Source organism: Oncorhynchus kisutch, linkage group LG7, assembly GCF_002021735.2.
Source record: "Oncorhynchus kisutch isolate 150728-3 linkage group LG7, Okis_V2, whole genome shotgun sequence".
In the NCBI taxonomy this organism is placed as follows: Eukaryota; Metazoa; Chordata; class Actinopteri; order Salmoniformes; family Salmonidae; genus Oncorhynchus; species Oncorhynchus kisutch.
Genome location: NC_034180.2, coordinates 36,726,295 through 36,746,944, shown reverse-complemented (window position 1 = coordinate 36,746,944; position 20,650 = coordinate 36,726,295). Strand labels below are relative to the sequence as shown.

Below are 20,650 nucleotides of genomic sequence, written 5' to 3'. Positions count from 1 at the left end.
GAACGACATTTATTGGATATTTCAAACTTTTTTAACAAATCAAAAACTGAAAAATTGGGCGTGCAAAATTATTCAGCCCCCTTAAGTTAATACTTTGTAGCTTGGGGTATGTCTCTATCAGTTTTGCACATCGAGAGACTGAAATGTTTTCCCATTCCTCCTTGCAAAACAGCTCGAGGTCAGTGAGGTTGGATGGAGAGCATTTGTGAACAGCAGTTTTCAGTTCTTTCCACAGATTCCCGATTGGATTCAGGTCTGGACTTTGACTTGGCCATTCTAACACCTGGATATGTTTATTTTTGAACCATTCCATTGTAGATTTTGCTTTATGTTTTGGATCATTGTCTTGTTGGAAGACAAATCTCCATCCCAGTCTCAGGTCTTTTGCAGACTCCATCAGGTTTTCTTCCAGAATGGTCCTGTATTTGGCTCCATCCATCTTCCCATCAATTTTAACCATCTTCCCTGTCCCTGCTGAAGAAAAGCAGGCCCAAACCATGATGCTGCCACCACCATGTTTGACAGTGGGGATAGGGTGTTCAGGGTGATGAGCTGTGTTGCTTTTACACCAAACATAACGTTTTGCATTGTTGCCAAAAAGTTCAATTTTGGTTTCATCTGACCAGAGCACCTTCTTCCACATGTTTGGTGTGTCTCCCAGGTGGCTTGTGGCAAACTTTAAACAACACTTTTTATGGATATCTTTAAGAAATGGCTTTCTTCTTGCCACTCTTCCATAAAGGCCAGATTTGTGCAATATACGACTGATTGTTGTCCTATGGACAGAGTCTCCCACCTCAGCTGTAGATCTCTGCAGTTCATCCAGAGTGATCATGGGCCTCTTGGCTGCATCTCTGATCAGTCTTCTCCTTGTATGAGCTGAAAGTTTAGAGGGACGGCCAGGTCTTGGTAGATTTGCAGTGGTCTGATACTCCTTCCATTTCAATATTATCGCTTGCACAGTGCTCCTTGGGATGTTTAAAGCTTGGGAAATCTTTTTGTATCCAAATCCGGCTTTAAACTTCTTCACAACAGTATCTCGGACCTGCCTGGTGTGTTCCTTGTTCTTCATGATGCTCTCTGCACTTTTAACGGACCTCTGAGACTATCACAGTGCAGGTGCATTTATACGGAGACTTGATTACACACAGGTGGATTGTATTTATCATCATTAGTCATTTAGGTCAACATTGGATCATTCAGAGATCCTCACTGAACTTCTGGAGAGAGTTTGCTGCACTGAAAGTAAAGGGGCTGAATAATTTTGCACGCCCAATTTTTCAGTTTTTGATTTGTTAAAAAGTTTGAAATATCCAATAAATGTCGTTCCACTTCATGATTGTGTCCCACTTGTTGTTGATTCTTCACAAAAAAATACAATTTATATCTTTATGTTTGAATCCTGAAATGTGGCAAAAGGTCGCAAAGTTCAAGGGGGCCGAATACTTTCGCAAGGCACTGTACCTGCCCTCCAGGACTCCTACAGCACCCGATGTCACAGGAAGGCCAAGAAGATCATCAAGAACATCAACCACCCGAGCAACAGCCTGTTCACCCCTCTATCATCCAAAAGGCGAGGTCAGTACAGGTGCATCAAAGATGGGACCGAGAGACTGAAAAACAGCTTCTATCTCAAGGCCATCAGACTGTTAAATAGCATTCACTAGCCGGCTTCCACCCGGTTACTCAACCCTGCACCTTAGAGGCTCCTGCCCTGTATACATCGACTTGGAATCGCTGGCCACTTTAATAATGGAACACTAGTCACTTTAATAATGTTTACATACTGCTTTACTAATCTCATATGTATATACTTTATTTTATTCTACTGTATTTTAGTCAATGGAACACATTCCATCTGTTGATGAAGCCACCTGAAATAAATGGCTGCATACCAATTGTCAATCCCTCTCCTCATGGGTATCCAAGCATTGGATATGTGTAAGCATTGGCTTTTACACCATTGTTAAATCGCTGAGATGAGAAGAAATGTGCAAGTCCACGCTTTCGGAGAAGGACAATGGATATGCAGCCAATGTTCATGGTCACATTACTTTGAGCTCCACACTGTTTGCCACACTCAGGCAGAAAACGGAATGTTCTATTCTCAGGCAGACTATCCTTTCAAAGAAAACACAATTTAATGATATCTATATTTGTAATTTTAATGTATTCCAAACACAGGTGGTAACCTGATTATCCCAATCATTTGGGGTAGTAAACGATGCCCCCCTCTGGTATTTTCTATTGCGAAAAAATATATACTTTACTTATTAATTCAAAGAGGAAATGAACTGCAATACTACAAAGAACGACGCCGGACACAGTAAAATGAGAGGTGTGTCCCAGTGCAACATAATAGCTCTGCCTACTGGGGCGTGCGCTTTTTGAAGTAAGCGCTCGTATTGTAGTATCGAGTTGCCCTACCGGTGAGTACTGTACACCGCGGTACAGTGCAGAGCAGATCTACAAAAATGCGCAACTGATGCTGATATTGGCACCTCTAACATCAAAGAGGCGTGGAAAGTAAACTGAGCAGGCGTGTGATTGAGCTCACACGGAAGCAAAGTAATGAACTGCGTCTGGGTGGGTCCATAACGAACATAACAAATAAAAGGTAAGGTAATTTATGACCTATGAATATTAGGTGACAGTTTCATTTCTAATCTTTGTTTGTTTGTTATTGCTGTTAAGATATTGTTGTATTTTGGGATACTGGGTCTTGCGTTGCGAACAACACGCAGGCTCGTTCAAGAAAGGGCTGGTGCACCCTATGCTTTGAACAATAGACTGTGATCAAACTCACACATGGATATGGCGTAATATCGATTTATTTGAAACAATATTTAGCTATCGATTGATACACGTGTACATTACCATAATTAATTTGACTCAAGAAAACTACGTTTGTTCTGGTGGTTGTTGATTCGATTATTTGTGTTTGAGAGTTTATGCGCTTTAGAGCATCGTAACAGCTTTGTGTTTACGCAGCTTGACCTAATTTTACACAATATGGATAGGTGGAAAAAGCATTTATGGGGCACTAAATAGGTGAATCCTTAGCACTGAAAGCTCAGGTAAACTGAGTCGGCATAGCAAATAGCAGATGCTTGCCAACTAAACATTCGTTTCACAGTGCTAAACTGTTGGACTCTTGTTATAAATATAGCTACCTCCTCCATTTTACGTGTTGATACACCACATGTGTTATGAAGCTATGCGGTATACTATTCCGTATGCATGGAGTAGGTACTTATGCCATCTCATTAACTAGTATCTGGGCAACATTTGACCAGTAGTGGGTTTGATAAGTAAATGTATTCATTGGGCAGGCATTATACATGAACTGTAATTAGTAATAGTTAACTCCATCTCTGCCTGGGTCTCTTACTCTAACCCAGCTTCTTTTCCCTTCACAGCTCAGAACCATGTCAGGGTTTTTGGACAGCATCCGGTGCGGAGAATGCGAATGCAATGTGGACTGGGGAGAGAGGAGAAACACCATTGCATCTATAGCTGCTGGAGTCCTGGTATGTTTTACTTTACTATCACATTTGACAACTGTACATCACTGTGAAGTGAGAAAGAAAGCGTATTCCTAAATCCTAATCCATATTCCTGCAGTTTTTCACTGGTTGGTGGATAATCATTGATGCAGCTGTGAAATATCCAGATGAGGCGACTTTCCATCATGCTTATCACGCCTGTGGTGTCATCGCTACTGTGGCCTTTCTCATGTAAGTCATGCTGTATTGTGAATGTGTCCCAACGGGGTTGTGGTCAGTCTCATTTTAATTCAGGAATTCAGTCTGTTGAAATTCTCCTTGAAAATAAATTGAGCTCTTTCAACTTTTGTCTTTGGTACTTCTCTAGGATCAATGCTGTCTCGAATGGCCAAGTGAGAGGGGACAGCTACAGTGAAGGTTGCATTGGACAGACAGGTATGTGTATGACAGGATTATTCCATTCCTCCAACTCCATTCCTTTTCCCAACTGCGTACCATTCCTTGAATTTAAGATTCAATCCTAAATGCAAAATGATGTAGATAAATCGAGCAGCTCAGAGCTGAACTTGTGTGCAGTTTCTGAATGCAGGCCTCACTCTGTGGACAATTCTTTGTTTTATTGAAAGAGTATGGCCGGATGAACTATTTTTGACAAAAATAGCATCAGTTTTGAGTCAGGAAATGTGTACTTTTCCACCTAAAATATTAGCGATTCTTGTGTGTAGCCGACTGCCACAGCAATGGAGATACTGCCACAGCAATGGTACAGCAATGGTAATAACTGCCTATGAGAACCCTATGAGGTTAGACCCTGCTGCGTAGAAGCTTCACGATATGCCCATATATGGAGCTTGATGTCACGGATAAAACATTTTGGGGGTGAGAAGTAGCTAAGAAGAAGGTACCAAATGTCACTATTTTCTGATAAAAGATGCAGAGGATGGTTAGCAGAAATTTAGAATTGTAAATACTCCTGCAGCCCACATTGCACCGCTGCGTGTGTAGCAAGCACTTCAGCGACGATGCATATGAATGGGATATGCAATCTGAAATGATGGGGACAATAAACTGAAGGATACTGACAGATACAGCTGTGGCTGTATTTCCATGGGCTGGATCTGGTGCAGTGGCAAAATACAAAGGCACGTTTGAGAAGAGAAAGCGACAAAGCAAGCGTGCAGAGTTATGTAGCCTAGCCTGATTTGACGTTTGAGGGTTATTACCATTGCATCATCACGTAGACATACTTTTGTATATATAGTGTATGCGGACACCCAGCCATTCAATCTCCATAAGAAACATTGGCAGTAGAATGGCCTTACTGAAGAGCTCAGTGACTTTCAATGTGGCACTGTCATAGGATGCCAACTTTCCAACAAGTCAGTTCTTCAAAGAGCTGCCTGGTCAACTTTAAGTGCTGTTATTGGAAAGTGGAAAAGTCTAGCAGCAACAGTGGTAGGCCACACAAGCTCACAGAACGAGGGCTGCGTAGCGTGTAAAAATGGTCTTTCCTCCGTTGCAATGGTCACTACGGAGTTCCAAACTGCCTCTAGAAGCAACTTCAACTGTTTGTCAGGAGCTTCACAAAATAGGTTTTCATGATCGAATAGCGGCACACAAGCCTGAGATCACCATAAGCAATGCCAATTGTCGGCTGGAGTGGCGTAAAGCTTGCTGCCATTGAACTCTGGAGCTGTGGAAACGCGTTTTCTGGAGTGATGAATCACGCTTCAACATCTGGCAGTCCGATGGACAAATCTGGATTTGGCGGATGCCAGGAGAACGCTACCTGCCCCAAAGCATAGTGCCAACTGTAAAGTTTTGTGTAGGAGGAATAATGGTCTGGGTCTGTTTTTCATGATTCGGGCCCCTTAGTTCCAGTGAGGGAGAAGGGAAATCTTGATGCTACAACATACAATGACATTCTAGACGATTCTGTGCTTCCAACTTTGTGGCAACAGTTTCAGCATGACAATATCCCGTGCACAAAGCAAGGTCCATACAGAAATGGTTTGTTGAGAGACAAGAGACATTATGTCACCTTGCATTGCAGAATAGAATATCCCCAAAACATTGTGATGAATTAATATAGACTATATAGTGTTTTGGGTTAATGTGAAAACATATACCCACTAACTAATGGTCTCTGTCATGGAGGTTTATGAAAAGCAATCATTCAATAAGGTAAAGTAGCTACTAACTCGTTAACTGTCCATTTGGCCAATCTGGAACAGAGGTGCGTCGCCAATAAAATAAAAAAATAGAATGCGGAAAATAGTTCCCAGTACACCAGAATTTGTGGGCAGCAAAATATGTGTATGTGACCAATAACATTTTATTTTATTCATAATGTAAATGGACTGATCATTATGTGCCTCCATTTCTGTAAGAATTGTAGTCAAATTTTCTGGTAACAGTCCTCATTTGTGGCATTGTAGCGTAATTGCCACAACTGCAACACCAGTCTGTGTTGATCCTGGGGATGGGTTGGGGCGGTAGTCCAGCTACTGCTACGCTTCGGTGGCTAGAGCAGCGGCAGCCATCTGAAGCTCAATTTGCCTCAATTCTTTGTCCGAATACTCTGGCTCAAATAAATACGGTTGAACAACACCATCGGCACCCCTCCAGTAGTTTTCATCGCTCATGAGTATTTTGTCATCAGACATACAGTATATTTGTAGGTTATTGATTCCTTTGTATAACTAATGTGTAACAATGTGCATCTGTGAATAAGGGCATAACGTGCAGTTTCTACGTAGTAGGTATTTCCCAGAGAGTGCACATGCACAGTTGTTACCCATCGCCGCTACATAAAATAATATAAAATATTTGCAAATGTTTTAGATGGAAAGGTACACATTTCCTGACAACCGGTAGTACTTTTGACAAAAAGCTAATTCGACCGTACACTTTCAATAAAACAAATAATTTGTCCACACTTCGCGGATTTCTGAATCATGAATTCACTGGCTACGGCACAGAGCTAGGCCTGCATCCAGCGACGTCACATGACACATTTTTGCAGTTTTTTCATTACAGCACTAGGGGGAGAGGGCAAACTCCACTGAACTAGTTTAAATGTATGGAATCACTTGGGAGTTTCTGGATTTTGGGTAAACTTCTCCTTTAATTAGATTTTGGGGGCCCAGAAGCGGTGACTTTTTGCTCTTACAATACACACACTTACAGAGAGCGAGATTGGGGTGGCAGGTAGCCTAGTGGTTAGAGTGTTGTACTAGTAACCCGAAAGGTTGCAAGATCGAATCCCTGTGCAGACAAGGTAAAAATCTGTTGTTCTGCCACTAAACAAGACAGTTAACCCACTGTTCCTAGGCCGTCATTGAAAATAAGAATTTGTTCTTAACTGACTTGCCTAGTTAAATAAAGGTCAAATAATATATACACACCCACATACAGTTGAAATGGCAGCAGTTTTACTGGCACCCAACCAATTGTGCTATTATGTTTTTTTGTTGTTATTTATAACTTATTTTGTATATAATGTTTCTGCAACCGCATTTTACGGCAAAAAAAGAGCTTCTATATATCAGGACAGCGATCACTCACCTCGGGTTAGACAAAGATTTTTTTCTTCAACAAACAAGACGCACAAGACATCCTCCAAACACCCGGCAGGGCCAACATCCACGTTATTTGCAAGAGGAAGCGGCGCAGGTACAGAGGACAAAGAGCCGGATGCCTGGTCAGGACCTGAAAAAGGCGAGTGGGAAAGCTGCCCTTACGTCAATACTACTCGCCGACGTGCAATCATAAACTAGACGAGGTACAATCACGAATATCCTACCAACCGGACATCAAAAACTGTTTCACAGAATCGTGGCTGAATGACGACATGGATATTCAGCTAGGGGGACACGCTGCACCGGCAGGATAGAATGGCACACTCCCCCGTAAGACGAGGGGGGCGGTCTGTGCATATTTGTAAACAACAGATTTAGCTCGCCTGAAGTAGTGTATATTGTGATAAATTGCAGGCCACACTACTTGCCTAGAGAGTTTTCAGCTATCCTTTTCATGGCTGTTTTATTTACTACCACAGATAGAAGCTGGCACTACACCGCACTTAGTCAGCTGTATAAGGAAATAAGCAAACAGGAAACCACTCACCCAGAGGTGGCGCTCCTAGTGGCCAGAGACTTTAATGCAGGGAAATTTAAATCAGTTCTACCAAATTTCCATCAACATGTTAAATGTGCAACCAGAGGGGGAAAAATTCTAGATCACCTGTACTCCACACACCGAGACGCGTACAAAGCTCTCCCTCGCCCTCCATTTGGTAAATCCGACCACAACTCTATCCTCCTGATTCTTGCTTACAAGCAAAAATTAAAGCAGGAAGCACCAGTGACTTGGTCTATAAAAAAGTGGTCAGATGAAGCAGATGCTAAACTGCAGGACTGTTTTGCTATCACAGACTGGAACATGTTCCGGGATCCTTCCGATGGCATTGAGGAGTACACCACATCAGTCACTGGCTTTATCAATGAGTGCATCGAGGACGTCGTCCCCACAGTGACTCTACGTACATACCCCAACCAGAAGCCATGGATTACAGGCACCATTCGCACTGAGCTAAAGGGTAGAGCTGCCGCTTTCAAGGTGCGGGACTCTAACCCGCGACGAACCATCAAACAGGCAAAGCGTCAATACAGGGCTAAGATTGATTCATATTACACCGGCTCCGACGCTTGTCAGATGTGGCAGGGCTTGCAAACTATTACAGACTACAAAGGGAAGCAAGCTGCCCAGTGACACGAGCCTACCAGACAAGCTAAATCACTTTTATGCTCACTTCGAGACAAGCAACACTGAGGCATGCATGAGAGCATCAGCTGTTCCAGGCGACTGTGTGATCATGCTCTCCGTAGCCGATGTGAGTAAGACCTTTAAACAGGTCAACATACACACGGCTGCGGGGCCAGACGGATTACCAGGACGTGTGCTCCGGTCATGTGCTGACCAACTGGCAAGTGTCTTCACTAACATTTTCAACATGTCCCTGATTGAGTCTGTAATACCAACATGTTTCAAGCAGACCACCATTGTCCCTGTGCCCAAGAACGCAAAGGCAACCTGCCTAAATGACTACAGACCCGTAGCACTCACGTCTGTAGCCATGAAATGCTTTGAAAGGCTGGTCATGGCTCACATCAACACCATTATCCCAGAAACACTAGACCCACTCCAATTTGCATACCACCCAAACAGATCCACAGATGATGCAATCTCTTTTGCACTCCACACTGCCCTTTTCCACCTGGACAAAAGGAACACTTACGTGAGAATGCTATTCATTGACTACAGCTCAGCGTTCAACACCATAGGACCCTCAAAGCTCATCACTAAGCTAAGGATCCTGGAACTAAACACCTCCCTCTGCCACTGGATCCTGGACTTCCTGACGGGCCACCCCAGGTGGTGAGGGTAGGTAGCAACTCATCTGCCACGCTGATCCTCAACACTGGAGCTCCCCAGGGGTGCATGCTCAGTCCCCTCCTGTACTCCCTGTTCACCCACGACTGCATGGCCAGGCACGACTCCAACACCATCATTAAGTTTGCAGACGACACAACAGTAGTAGGCCTGATCACCGACAATGACGAGACAGCCTATAGGGAGGAGGTCAGAGACCTGGCTGGGTGGTGCCAGAATAACAACCTATCCCTCAGCGTAACCAATACTAAGGAGATGATTGTGGACTACAGGAATAGGAGGACCGAACACGCCCCCATTCTCATTGATGGGGGTGTAGTGGAGCAGGTTGAGAGCGTCAAATTCCTTGGTGTCCACATCAACAACAAATTAGAATGGTCCAAACACACCAAGACAGTTGTGAAGAGGGCACGACAAAGCCTATTGACCCTCAGGAAACTAAATAGATTTGTCATGAGTCCTGAGATCCTCAAAAGGTTCTACAGCTGCAACATTGAGAGCATCCTAACTGGTTGCATCTCTGCCTGGTACGGCAACTGCTCAGCCTCTGACCGCAAGGCACTACAGAGGGTAGTGCGTACGGCCCAGTACATCACTGGGGTAAAGCTGCCTACCATCCAGGACCTCTACACCAGGCGGTGTCAGAGGAAGGCCCTAAAAATTGTTAAAGACCCCAGTCATAGACTGTTCTCTCTACTACTGCATGGCAAGTGGTACCGGAGTGCCAAGTGTAGGACAAAAAGGCTTCTCAATAGTTTTTACCCCCAAGCCATAAGACTCCTGAACAGGTAATCAAATGGTTACCCGGACTATTTGCATTATGTTCCCCAACCCCTCTTTTTACACTGCTGCTACTCTCTGTTTATCATATATGCATAGTCACTTTAACTATACATTCATGTACATACTACCTCAATTGAGCCGACCAACCAGTGCTCCCGCACAGTGGCTAACCGGGCTATCTGCATTGTGTCCCACCCACAACCTGCCAACCCCTCTTTTACGCTACTGCTACTCTCTGTTCATCATATGCATAGTGACTTTAACCATATCTTCACTATTGGTTAGAGCCTGTAAGTAAGTATTTCACTGTAAGGTCTACACCTGTTGTATTCAGCATATGTTACAAATAAACTTTGATTTGAAATAAAAGATGGAGCTTCGGACCCTAATGAGTCCCTTCCACCTCATTGTATCACTGATTGCAGGAGCTCGTGTGTGGCTCTTCATTGGCTTCATGCTGGCGTTTGGATCTCTTATTGCTTCCATGTGGATCCTGTTCGGAGGCTTCGTAGTGCCTAGTAAGTCCTGCATTCCCACTCAGCATGTGATTATGGTTATGTACCCCAAACTAATAGCTCATGGACATTGAGCGGTCACTGTGCAAAATATTGTAAAGAATGTTTTTTTTTCAAATCTGTTCACAGAGAAACCTGTTGTGTATCCTGGTATTGCAGTTTTCTTTCAAAATGCATTCATTTTCTTTGGGTAAGTATTCTTCAATTTTCTTCATGTTTTACCTTAAATGTCATTTTCTGTTAAGTTATATGTACTATAGGTATTCTCAGATATTCCCTTGGAATGTATTTCTGGCCTAGTAGTGAATACATCACTTAAATGTATTAGTCTAAAATGAACTATAATACCTTTAACTAGAACTACATTACAATACATTGTCTATGCTAGTTATTTTCTCTAAATAGACACCCAGTCTTTTCTTGCAGGGGCTTGGTGTTTAAATTTGGACGCACTGAAGACTTGTGGCAATAATGATCTGTTCTCTTTTTCTGAGACCGTCTACGCTTTGTTCAATCAAAACACCTACTTTCCGTTTTTCAAGTGATACAAAATGTATATTTTGTATGATAACCTTTTTTTTTTAGCTTTTAGATTAACGTGTTTAATTTATTAGTAAATTGGTTGTTGTACAAATGTACTTTTTACAATATAAAAAGCACAATTAGCAATTTATCGTCTCTTAATGAATTATTTTCTTTTCACTCAAAGTATGGAGCTATTCTGTTACAATTTACCATCTTACATTATTTATAATGGAAACCTTAAACGGATTATTTACAACACCCATTTGTGCACTCTAATGATATTTTGCTCCATTTGATGAGGAAATTTTAATTATTAAGGTACAAACATCTGAGGGGGAAAAGACAGGACATATGTATATATCTCGGAGTGTTAATGTTGTAAGTAGACTTACATTTACTGAAAATAATTTAACCTTGAATGTGGGCAAACAAAAGTTTTACAATAACTTGTCTAGATGGAGTCTAATTGAGTAGTTACCTGAATCATCATTTGAAGGTTCTTAAATCAAGCTGTAGTTTTGTGGTTTGATTCTTCATGGTTTCAATGTGTCTCTATTCTTTGACTATGTATTTGACTGTAATGCTTATACATTTACAGTACTTGTATAATAACCTAACCATGGTCACTTTTCTGATCCTGAAAAACCACGGCAGCATTAAACACAAAATGTACAACATACACGTACGAGATGACAAGTCTTTATTCGCAGCTCTCACAGGCCAGTTTCTCTCTTTTCAAGGCTAATATTTAAAGTTTGACTAATACAAAATAATCACAATCACATATTCCAGTGCAGTTTTCACATGCAACACATTTTGAAAAATGTAATAAGTTGAAGATGCATGGGAATATTGTATGGTTGAAATGATTGGTTCATTGCTCTCCTGACACTCAACACTTGTTCCTTTTTTTTCCTTTTCCAACCTCTCACCTTTTCCCTGATAGGTGGGGAAACTGAAAAACAATTATTTAAGTTAGACAGCATAACTTTAGAGGCACAAATGTGTTGCTTCAACTGCATGCATATCTTTTTTAACATATCAATTGTTTGATACAAACTGAGCCTTTCTATCATCACTGATTACTTACCTCCCAGAAGACCTGGTCATCAAAGCATTTCTTGTTCTGGGGTGGCCTCCAGAAATTACATTTCAGAAGAAAACCTGAGCAGGATGAACATGTTTGTGGTTACAACTCCAATCCACCAGTGACTCCAATAATATACATACAGTACTGTTGAAAGTCACCTGTGATGAGTCCCAGACTCATGCTCAGGCTCAGGGTGATGAGAAGCGTGCAAATGTGGAACACAGCAAATCGGACAGCCCTGAAAGATGCATAACATCATTCAAAGGAAACTCCAATAAATTTGAACATGTTCTTATGTATTCACCAATTCACCTTAAATTATTTAAGTAGAGTGATTGTTATAATGTAATGCCTTATCAAATGCGGAGATACATTTTAAAAAAATGTCCCCAATGCTCTTCCATTCTCTTCATATCCTGTTAACATAGGTGCTTTTTAATGCTGCGTACGTTGTGAGATCATCAGAGTCAGCGATCTGTAGGAAAAGTTGAACCATCCACCCCAGGATTCCAGGCAGACCATGGACACTAAGGACTCCGCAGGTGTCATGACACTCAAATGCAAACAGCATGAGGGGCTGAAAGAGAAAAAAGCAGTAATATGAGATAGTGAAAGCCCATGGGCAATTCAGGAATTTGTTTATACGTACCTTAATGTATCGGGATCCCAAGGTTGATATCAGTGCAGCAGCAAATCCAATCGCCATAGCTACCCACGGCAAATGAACGGCTGACATAGCAACCCCAATAGCAACACCACCAGCAAGAGTACATCTCTGAATATGAAACTGAGAGGAGAAAACATCCACACACAATTATTTTTAGTGGATTGGATAGGGCAACTCTATCCCTCAACATGACAAAATTTGTGAAATTCTTAAATTGTACTTCTATTCTACTTGATCAATATCCCACTTTAATGGCTACCACTGCCCTTTAACTTCCCACCTACAGGTGGCCCTGGCCATTCAAACATGTTTTCAGGTCATTACCAGGTTGAGTTTCCCTTGGGGACTAGTGAGGACAGAGAAACCAGCAGCTGTGACTGCACTGACTGCCAGGGCCAGGTAGGTGCTGTAGACAGCTCTCAGGCTCCTCCCCCTGTCAAGATGATCCACCTCTACCAGCACAGAGTTAAAACTGGGCCAGAACATCCACAGGAACAGAGTCCCTGGAGATGAAGAGATGCACGTACCCACCAGAAGTTAACACTTGTATTATTGCAACCACAGCATAGTCAAACAACAAACATTATTAGTGGAGCACTAGCATTTCCATGTACCCATTACAGAGAACAGACCGGTCTTGCGGTCAATTTTCTCTTTCTCATGCTGTTGCTCGGATCCCTGTCTGTACAGGACCCATGATAACATCAGCCCAAAGAAGGCCCCAAAGATGTGGAGCAGCATGATGGTATTCAGAAACTGCACCTGTGTGTAAACAGACCACCCAATCATCAGCATACAGTCTAAAATTGTCACATTGAATCACATTGTCATCAGATTCATCACTTTATCAGCTTACCTTTAGGAATGTCTGGAGTAGCCAGCCATTCAGCACAAATCCAGATATCTCCAACAGGGCAATAAGAAGGAGATGGACGGGATTGGTCTTCCCAAGGACAGCACCTATGGCAATGAGGGAGGAAGCTGTGCACATCTCTGCAACAACCAAGCTGGTCCAAACACAGGAAAAGGGGTTCAATATTTATGATATATGCTTCCAACAGATAACTTAATACAGGTATTAGCTATAATCAAATTGGCAGGTAAAAAATCTGAGATCTAACATTTTGTAATGTTTTCAAATCTCCCATCAAACCTGAAGTTTAGATCCAATTACCCTTTGCCTCAATGCTGAATGAATAAGAAAGATGTGCACCATCTAAAAATAATGAAATAAGAAAATGCCTAACCTATACACCTCAACTTATTTCTCAGTACCTTCTCATATTTATCCTGATCTTTCCTCTGTCATACATAGACTCAACACCGTTCAGGATAACTGCCCACTGGACAGCCATGGCTGCCACTAGGAGGGTAAATCCTGCTCCACTGAAGCTGTACCGCACCAGGAATGTGGCCAGAAAGCCAAAACCCAGAATCACCATCACATGAACATCCTGAAATTCTGTGAGGAAAGAGGGGACACTTAATATGTCACAGATGGGAAAGACATTGTATCACTAGTCGTGTCAGCCTGTAAGAGGATAGAGTTTAATTGTTTTGTGTTGCCCCACACAAATATTACTATCACTGAAACTGCACAATGCAGCTAGCTGTTATGTGGGAAAGCTTTGGGAGGCCATATCCACTCCAACAAGTCCAGCTGGCCCCACCAGATTAAGCATTTATCACTCATAACCAGTGTTGGCAGCCCCTGCTCATTTTTCTGTTCTCTCTCTCTCTCTCTCTGTCTGTAAACAAACACTGTAGGCTATAGCCTCAAAACAATGTGAAAATTATAATTTTGATCTCATGGATGAGCAGTCCTTGTACCCATTGTTTGTCTATCAATTTGAGTGGTTATATTTCTCCAGTCCCATCCTCCAGTCTCATCACTCAGCTGTAGTGGAGAGATGGCTTTGTTGTTTGAAATGCTGATGACATTTAACTAATATATTCCCAGAGCATGCTTTAGTAAGAAACTTTTTGTGTCTCATAATAACAATATTAATAATTATATTGAAGTATACCTCTGTACACCACCTCTCCAAAAAAAGCACATTACAATTGTTATTTTAACTCACCTGAGTAATAGTTGTTGAATGCATGTTGTTTAGTTTGTACATTTTGTTCAATGTCAACATAAAAAATAAATACTACGATGAATCCCGTCTGCAGGAAAAAGAGCAGAGGCGGCAGACGAAAGCGGAGACTCTGTGCGTATTGGGGAGCCATCGGCGCTTCTAACCAAAAATTACCAAATGGTTCCAAAACAGAATTTTCTGAGCGCAACCCCTTCTACGCGAAACCGGAATGTCCCATTGGGCAAGGAAGAGCAGCTACTTTACCCTCTGTTTTATCTGTTTATGTTTACAAGTCAAAATGGCGACGCTGCTGCAGGTGTTTGGGCAATCGCTATTTTGTATCGATGTGCACGTAGAGTACATGGTGTTTTCATTTTAGATAAATAATATCAGTTTACTTTAAACCGCATTTGAAAGTGAAAAAATATGCTAGTAGGCATAATCCCGGTAGAATATCGTCTGCAGGAGCCTACTGTAGCCTACATTTATCAAGAACGTTTAATATATAAACCCTATGTAATGTGGCTTTTGTCCTAATTAAGGAGCTAGATACTCAACACAGGCAACATATTTAGCACCCATAGCATGTGTATTGGCCTTTGACTCAGATATTAACACAACAATAATTTTGATCTGGATTATTAAATGTTTTGAAAACCCGTGCCCAGGTTGTGCAAATTGCTCCAGGGTGAGTGGTTGCGTCTGAATAATATATAATTTATCCTAAAGTGTGCACATGTTTACTACTCCCCACAAATCCAGAAGTATAGACCCCTTTCCAGTACACGACACACAAACGTCATGCACAGATGGCACGACTCTCGCAATAAGAAAGCATCACCATCTGCACACATTCAACATTATTACAATATTACTTCCAAACAAAACAACTTTTTTTTGGTTCTCATACGCTTACAATGTCAAATCAAATCAAATTTATTTATATAGCCCTTCGTACATCAGCTGATATCTCAAAGTGCTGTACAGAAACCCAGCCTAAAACCCCAAACAGCAAGCAATGCAGGTGTAGAAGCACGGTGGCTAGGAAAAACTCCCTAGAAAGGCCAATACCTAGGAAGAAACCTAGAGAGGAACCAGGCTATGTGGGGTGGCCAGTCCTCTTCTGGCTGTGCCGGGTGGAGATTATAACAGAACATGGCCAAGATGTTCAAATGTTCATAAATGACCAGCATGGTCGAATAATAATAAGGCAGAACAGTTGAAACTGGAGCAGCAGCACAGTCAGGTGGAAGTTGAAACTGGAGCAGCAGCATGGCCAGGTGGACTGGGGACAGCAAGGAGTCATCATGTCAGGTAGTCCTGGGGCATGGTCCTAGGGCTCAGGTCCTCCGAGAGAGAGAAAGAAAGAGAGAAGGAGAGAATTAGAGAACGCACACTTAGATTCACACAGGACACCGAATAGGACAGGAGAAGTACTCCAGATATAACAAACTGACCCCAGTCTCCCGACACATAAACTACTGCAGCATAAATACTGGATGCTGAGACAGGAGGGGTCAGGAGACACTGTGGCCCCATCCGAGGACACCCCCGGACAGGGCCAAACAGGAAGGATATAACCCCACCCACTTTGCCAAAGCACAGCCCCCACACCACTAGAGGGATATCTTCAACCACCAACTTACCATCCTGAGACAAGGCTGAGTATAGCCCACAAAGATCTCCGCCACGGCACAACCCAAAGGGGGGGCGCCAACCCAGACAGGATGACCACAACAGTGAATCAACCCACTCAGGTGACGCACCCCCTCCAGGGACGGCATGAGAGAGCCCCAGCAAGCCAGTGACAATGATGTTTTGATTCTTGCTTGAACAGTCGCTGAGATTATATTTGGCTGTGATCTTTGCAAAATAACTATTTTGGATGCAGCAGTTGTTAGCTAGAATGCTAATGCTCATTGACATAGGCTGTAGCAGAAGCTCAGTGGTGTAAAGGTAAAAATACTTTGAAGTACTAGAGTAGTTTTTGGGGTGTATCTGTACTTTACTATTTATATTTTTGACTTTTTTTACTTAACTACATTCCTAAAGAAAATAATGTACTTTTTAAACCATACATTTTCCCTGACACCCAAAAGTACTCGTTACATTTTGAATGCTTAGCAGGACAGGAAAATGGTCCAATTCACACACTTATCAAGAGAACAAAAATCCAAAAGTTATGCTGTATGTACTAATGCAAAAAAAACGTTCTGGGCTAATAATGTAAGAAATAACACACAAAAAACAAAATACTGCAAAGTTGTTTAGGAGCCAGAAACATAGCGGCCATGTCTATCGGCGCCATCTTGTCTCCCAGTTGTCTTGAACGCACTGAAGATTTCAGAGTCTGAGATCACTGTTCCCAGATGTTTTATATGCGGCACCAGTCATCTTGAAAGCACCAGTAGCCTACTGCTGTTCATTTGAGAAGGGCTCTCCTCCCTGCTTTTGCCAGTTCACGTAATGGGCCACGGGCCATAGAACGGTGTGCACCGCAGCTACCAGTGTTTTGTGAACAACAGAGTAAGCAACAATAGTGGAATCGGCAGTTCGCTTCAAAAAAAAAAGAAAACCGATACAATTAGTGGAAACATTCCACAATTGGACTAGATCATGCTAAACAAGGGTGGAATGTTGTTATATAAATTCAACAAAAGACAATTATTAGTTAATTTGTCAGAAAACGTACAAATCTGTTGAAATCACACTGGATGTATCTTCAGAATTGCATTGAGGGCATACTTATATGCAGTGTACAGCCAAACCTATGGATTGTGCACCCATGAAATGGGGTATCAGTCTACTCAGTGACACCCACAGAACACAATTCTCAAGAGTTCAACACATAGCAAAGTTCAATTGGTGGCACTCTGAGTTAGGCGTAGTAATAATGTCAGGTCATCACATTGGGTAGCCATAGCAATTGACATGGAGCAGAGAGTGAGTAAAAACATTACCTTGTGGAATAATGGACTCCTTTTACAGCAATACAAAATTGAGATCAAGGGTACTATGTACAGGTTGCAAAAATACCTTGCTGTGTAATACTAGGCATTCAATAAAGTTGTGATGGATATTGTCCTTGATTATGAATTCTGGCATCGATGCCCTAAATAAATAAATAAAAAACAGTCAGATGGCGGCAGTTGAAGTGTCTATACTGAACAAAATATAAAAGCAACATGCAATTTTCAAAGATTTTACTGAGTTACAGTTCTGATAAGGAAATCAGTCGGTTAAAATAAATAAATGAGACCCTAATCTATCGATTTCACATGACTGGGAATACAGATATGCATCTGTTGGACACAGATACCTTTAAAAAAAAGGTAGGCGTGTGGATCAGAAAACCAGTCAGTTCCTAGTGTGACCAACATTTGCCTCATGCAGTTTGACACATCTCCTTCGCATCGTGTTTATCAAGCTGTTGATTGTAGCCGGTGGAATGTTGTCCCACTAACCTCTTCAATGGCTGTGTGAAGTTGCTGGATATTGGCGGGAAATGGAACATGCTATGGAACACATCGATCCAGAGCTTCCCAAACATACAGATCAAATCAAATTTTATTAGTCACGTGCCGAATACAACAGGGGAAATGCTTACCAACATTGCAGTTTAAACATTGCAGTTTAAAAAAATATGGATAAGAATAAGAGATAAAAGCAACAAGTAATTAAAGAGCAGCAGTAAAAAAAAAGAAGACAATATATACAGGGGGGTGCCGGTACAGAGTCAATGTGCGGAGTCAATGCAAATAGCCTGGGTAGCCATTTGACTAGATGTTCAGGAGTCTTATGGCTTGGGGTTAGAAGCTGTTTATAAGCCTCTTGGACCTAGACTTGGCGCTCCGGTACCGCTTGCCATGCGGTAGCAGAGAGAACAGTCTGTGACTATGTGACATGGGGCTGTGCATTATCATTCTGAAACATGAGGTTATAGTGGCGGATGAATGGCACGACAATGGGCCTCAGGATCTCATCACAGTATCTCTGTGCATCCAAATTGCCATCGATAAAATTTAATTGTGTGTTCATTGTCTGTAGCTTATGCCTGCACATACCATTACCCCATCGCCATAATGGGGCACTCTGATCACAATGTTGACATCAGAAAATCGTTCCCCACACAATTACATATATGTGGTCTCCTGTTGCGAGGCGGCTTATGGTAGAGAACTGAACAATCAATTATCTGGCAACATGCCAATGCACACTCCCTCAAAACTTGAGACATCTGTGGCATTGTGTTGTGTGACAAAACTGCAGATTTTACAGTGGCCTTTTATTGTACCCAGCACAAGGTGTACCTTTGTAATGATAATGCTGTTTAATTCACTTCTTGATATGTCACAACTGTCAGATGGATGGATTATCTTGGTAAAGGAGAAATGTTCACTAACAGGGATGTAACAAATTTGTGCACAAAATTTGAGAGAAATAAGCTTTTTGTGCTTATGGAATATTTCTGGGATCTTTCATTTCAGCTCATGAAACATTGTGTTTATATTTTTCTTCAGTGTATGTATGTTTGTTTTCCAAACCAGTCATTTCAGGGCAAAGCATTAATACATTTTGTGACAAAGGAATGAGAGATTATTTTCTGTCAACTTCGGAATGTAATCAGAACCATTGACTTTCTCCACATTTTGTTATGCTACAGCCTTATTCTAAAATAGATTAAATTATTTTTCCCCTCATCAATCTACACACAATACCCCATAATGACAAAGATAAAATACGTTTTTAGACATTTCTGCAAATGTATTAAAAATACAAAAAAATGAAATATAACATTTACATACAGTGCCAGTCAAAGTTTGAACACACCTACTCATTCCAGGGTTTTTCTTTAGTTTGACTATTTTATACATTGTACAATAATAATGAAGACATCAAAACTACGAAATAACACATTTGGAATCATGTAGTAACCAAAAAAGTGTTAAACAAATCAAAATATATTTTGTATTTTAGAATCTGAATCTGAACCAGGTTTTCCTCTAGGATTTTGCCTGTGCTTAGCTCCATTCGGTTTCTTTTTTATCCTGAAGTAGCCACCCTTTGCCTTGATGACAGCTTTGCACACTCTTGGCATTCTCTCAACCAGCATCATAAGGTACTCACCTGGAATGCATTTCAATGAACAGGTGTGCCTTATTAAAAGTTAATTTGTGGAATTTATTATCTTCTTAATGCATTTGAGACAATCCGTTTTGTTGTGACAAGGTAGCGGTGGTATACAGAAGATTTGGTAAAAGATCAATCTTCTACAGCTGCACCATTGAGAGCATCTTGACTGGTTGCATTACCGCTTGGTATGGCAGTTGCTTGGCACTACAGAGGGTAATGCTTGGCCCAGTACATCACTGGGGCCAAGCTCTCTGCCATCCAGGACCTCCAGACACCCAAGTCATGGACTGTTCTCTCTGCTACCGCATGGCAAGCGGTAATAATGCACCAAGTCTGGAACAAACAGCACCCTAAATAGCTTCTACCCCCAAAACATAAGACTGCTAATTAGTTAGTCCAGATAGATATTTGGTTAACTATTTAACTATCTGTATAGACCCTTTTTTGACTAATCATATACGCTGCTGCTACTGTTTACTGTCAGTCACTTTATACATACAGTGCCTTCAGAAAGTAGTCATACCCCTAGACTTACAGGGGTACAGCCTGAATTCGAAATGGATTAAACAGATTGTATTTCTCACTCAGCTACACACAATACCCCATAATGACAAAATGAAAACATGTTCTTAGAAATGTTTGCAAATGCATTTAAAATGAAATACAGAAATATCTAATTTACATAACTATTCACACCGCTGAGTCAATACATGTTAGAATAACATTTGGCAACGATTACAGCTGTGAGTCTTTCTGGGTGAGTCTCTAAGAGCTTTGCACACCTTGTTTGTACAATATTTGCCCATTATTCTTTTCAAAATTATTCAAGCTCTGTCAAATTGGTTGTTGATCATTGCTAGACAGCCGTTTTCAACTCTTGCCATAGATTTTCAAGC

At 41.6% G+C, this 20,650-nt stretch overlaps 2 protein-coding genes across 5 annotated transcripts in view; one reads left to right on the top strand and one right to left on the bottom strand.

The window, feature by feature from the left end:
* Positions 1–2,360: 2,360 nt before the first annotated feature.
* Positions 2,361–11,462, top strand: LOC109894576 (transmembrane protein 50A). 2 transcript variants are annotated; one of them, XM_020488166.2, is made up of 7 exons: positions 2,361–2,617; positions 3,420–3,530; positions 3,625–3,737; positions 3,874–3,941; positions 10,169–10,261; positions 10,388–10,448; positions 10,685–11,462. In XM_020488166.2, exons 2-7 carry the CDS (start codon positions 3,429–3,431, stop codon positions 10,728–10,730), a joined length of 483 nt encoding a protein of 160 aa, XP_020343755.1. In that variant the 5' UTR covers positions 2,361–2,617; positions 3,420–3,428; the 3' UTR covers positions 10,731–11,462. The 2 variants fall into 2 exon arrangements, with proteins under 2 accessions (XP_020343755.1, XP_031684896.1); XM_031829036.1 differs by having other exon boundaries at positions 2,425–2,617; positions 3,402–3,530.
* A 4-nt stretch (positions 11,463–11,466) lies between these two features.
* Positions 11,467–20,650, bottom strand: part of rhd (Rh blood group, D antigen) — a 40,315-nt gene continuing 31,131 nt past the window's right edge. Inside the window, exons 1-10 of one of the 3 annotated variants that reach the window (XM_020488165.2) lie at positions 14,622–15,446; positions 13,816–14,002; positions 13,397–13,547; positions 13,155–13,302; positions 12,865–13,043; positions 12,523–12,660; positions 12,323–12,450; positions 12,032–12,111; positions 11,874–11,947; positions 11,467–11,738 (exon numbers count right to left, since the gene is read on the bottom strand). In XM_020488165.2, coding sequence (XP_020343754.1) covers positions 11,712–11,738; positions 11,874–11,947; positions 12,032–12,111; positions 12,323–12,450; positions 12,523–12,660; positions 12,865–13,043; positions 13,155–13,302; positions 13,397–13,547; positions 13,816–14,002; positions 14,622–14,772 — 1,263 coding nt within the window. In that variant the 5' untranslated portion in view covers positions 14,773–15,446 and the 3' untranslated portion in view covers positions 11,467–11,711. Of the gene's footprint in view, positions 11,739–11,873; positions 11,948–12,031; positions 12,112–12,322; positions 12,661–12,864; positions 13,044–13,154; positions 13,303–13,396; positions 13,548–13,815; positions 14,003–14,621; positions 15,447–20,650 lie in introns of those variants that run through there. The other 2 variants (XM_031829034.1, XM_020488164.2) reach the window with 2 other exon arrangements.

Coding starts and splice junctions, on each gene's coding strand:
- LOC109894576 (XM_020488166.2), top strand. CDS start 3,429: ATGTCAGGGTTTTTGGACAGCATCCGGTGCGGAGAATGCGAATGCAAT. Junction 3,738..3,873: donor GCTACTGTGGCCTTTCTCAT/GTAAGTCATGCT, acceptor GTACTTCTCTAG/GATCAATGCTGTCTCGAATG. Junction 10,262..10,387: donor CGGAGGCTTCGTAGTGCCTA/GTAAGTCCTGCA, acceptor ATCTGTTCACAG/AGAAACCTGTTGTGTATCCT.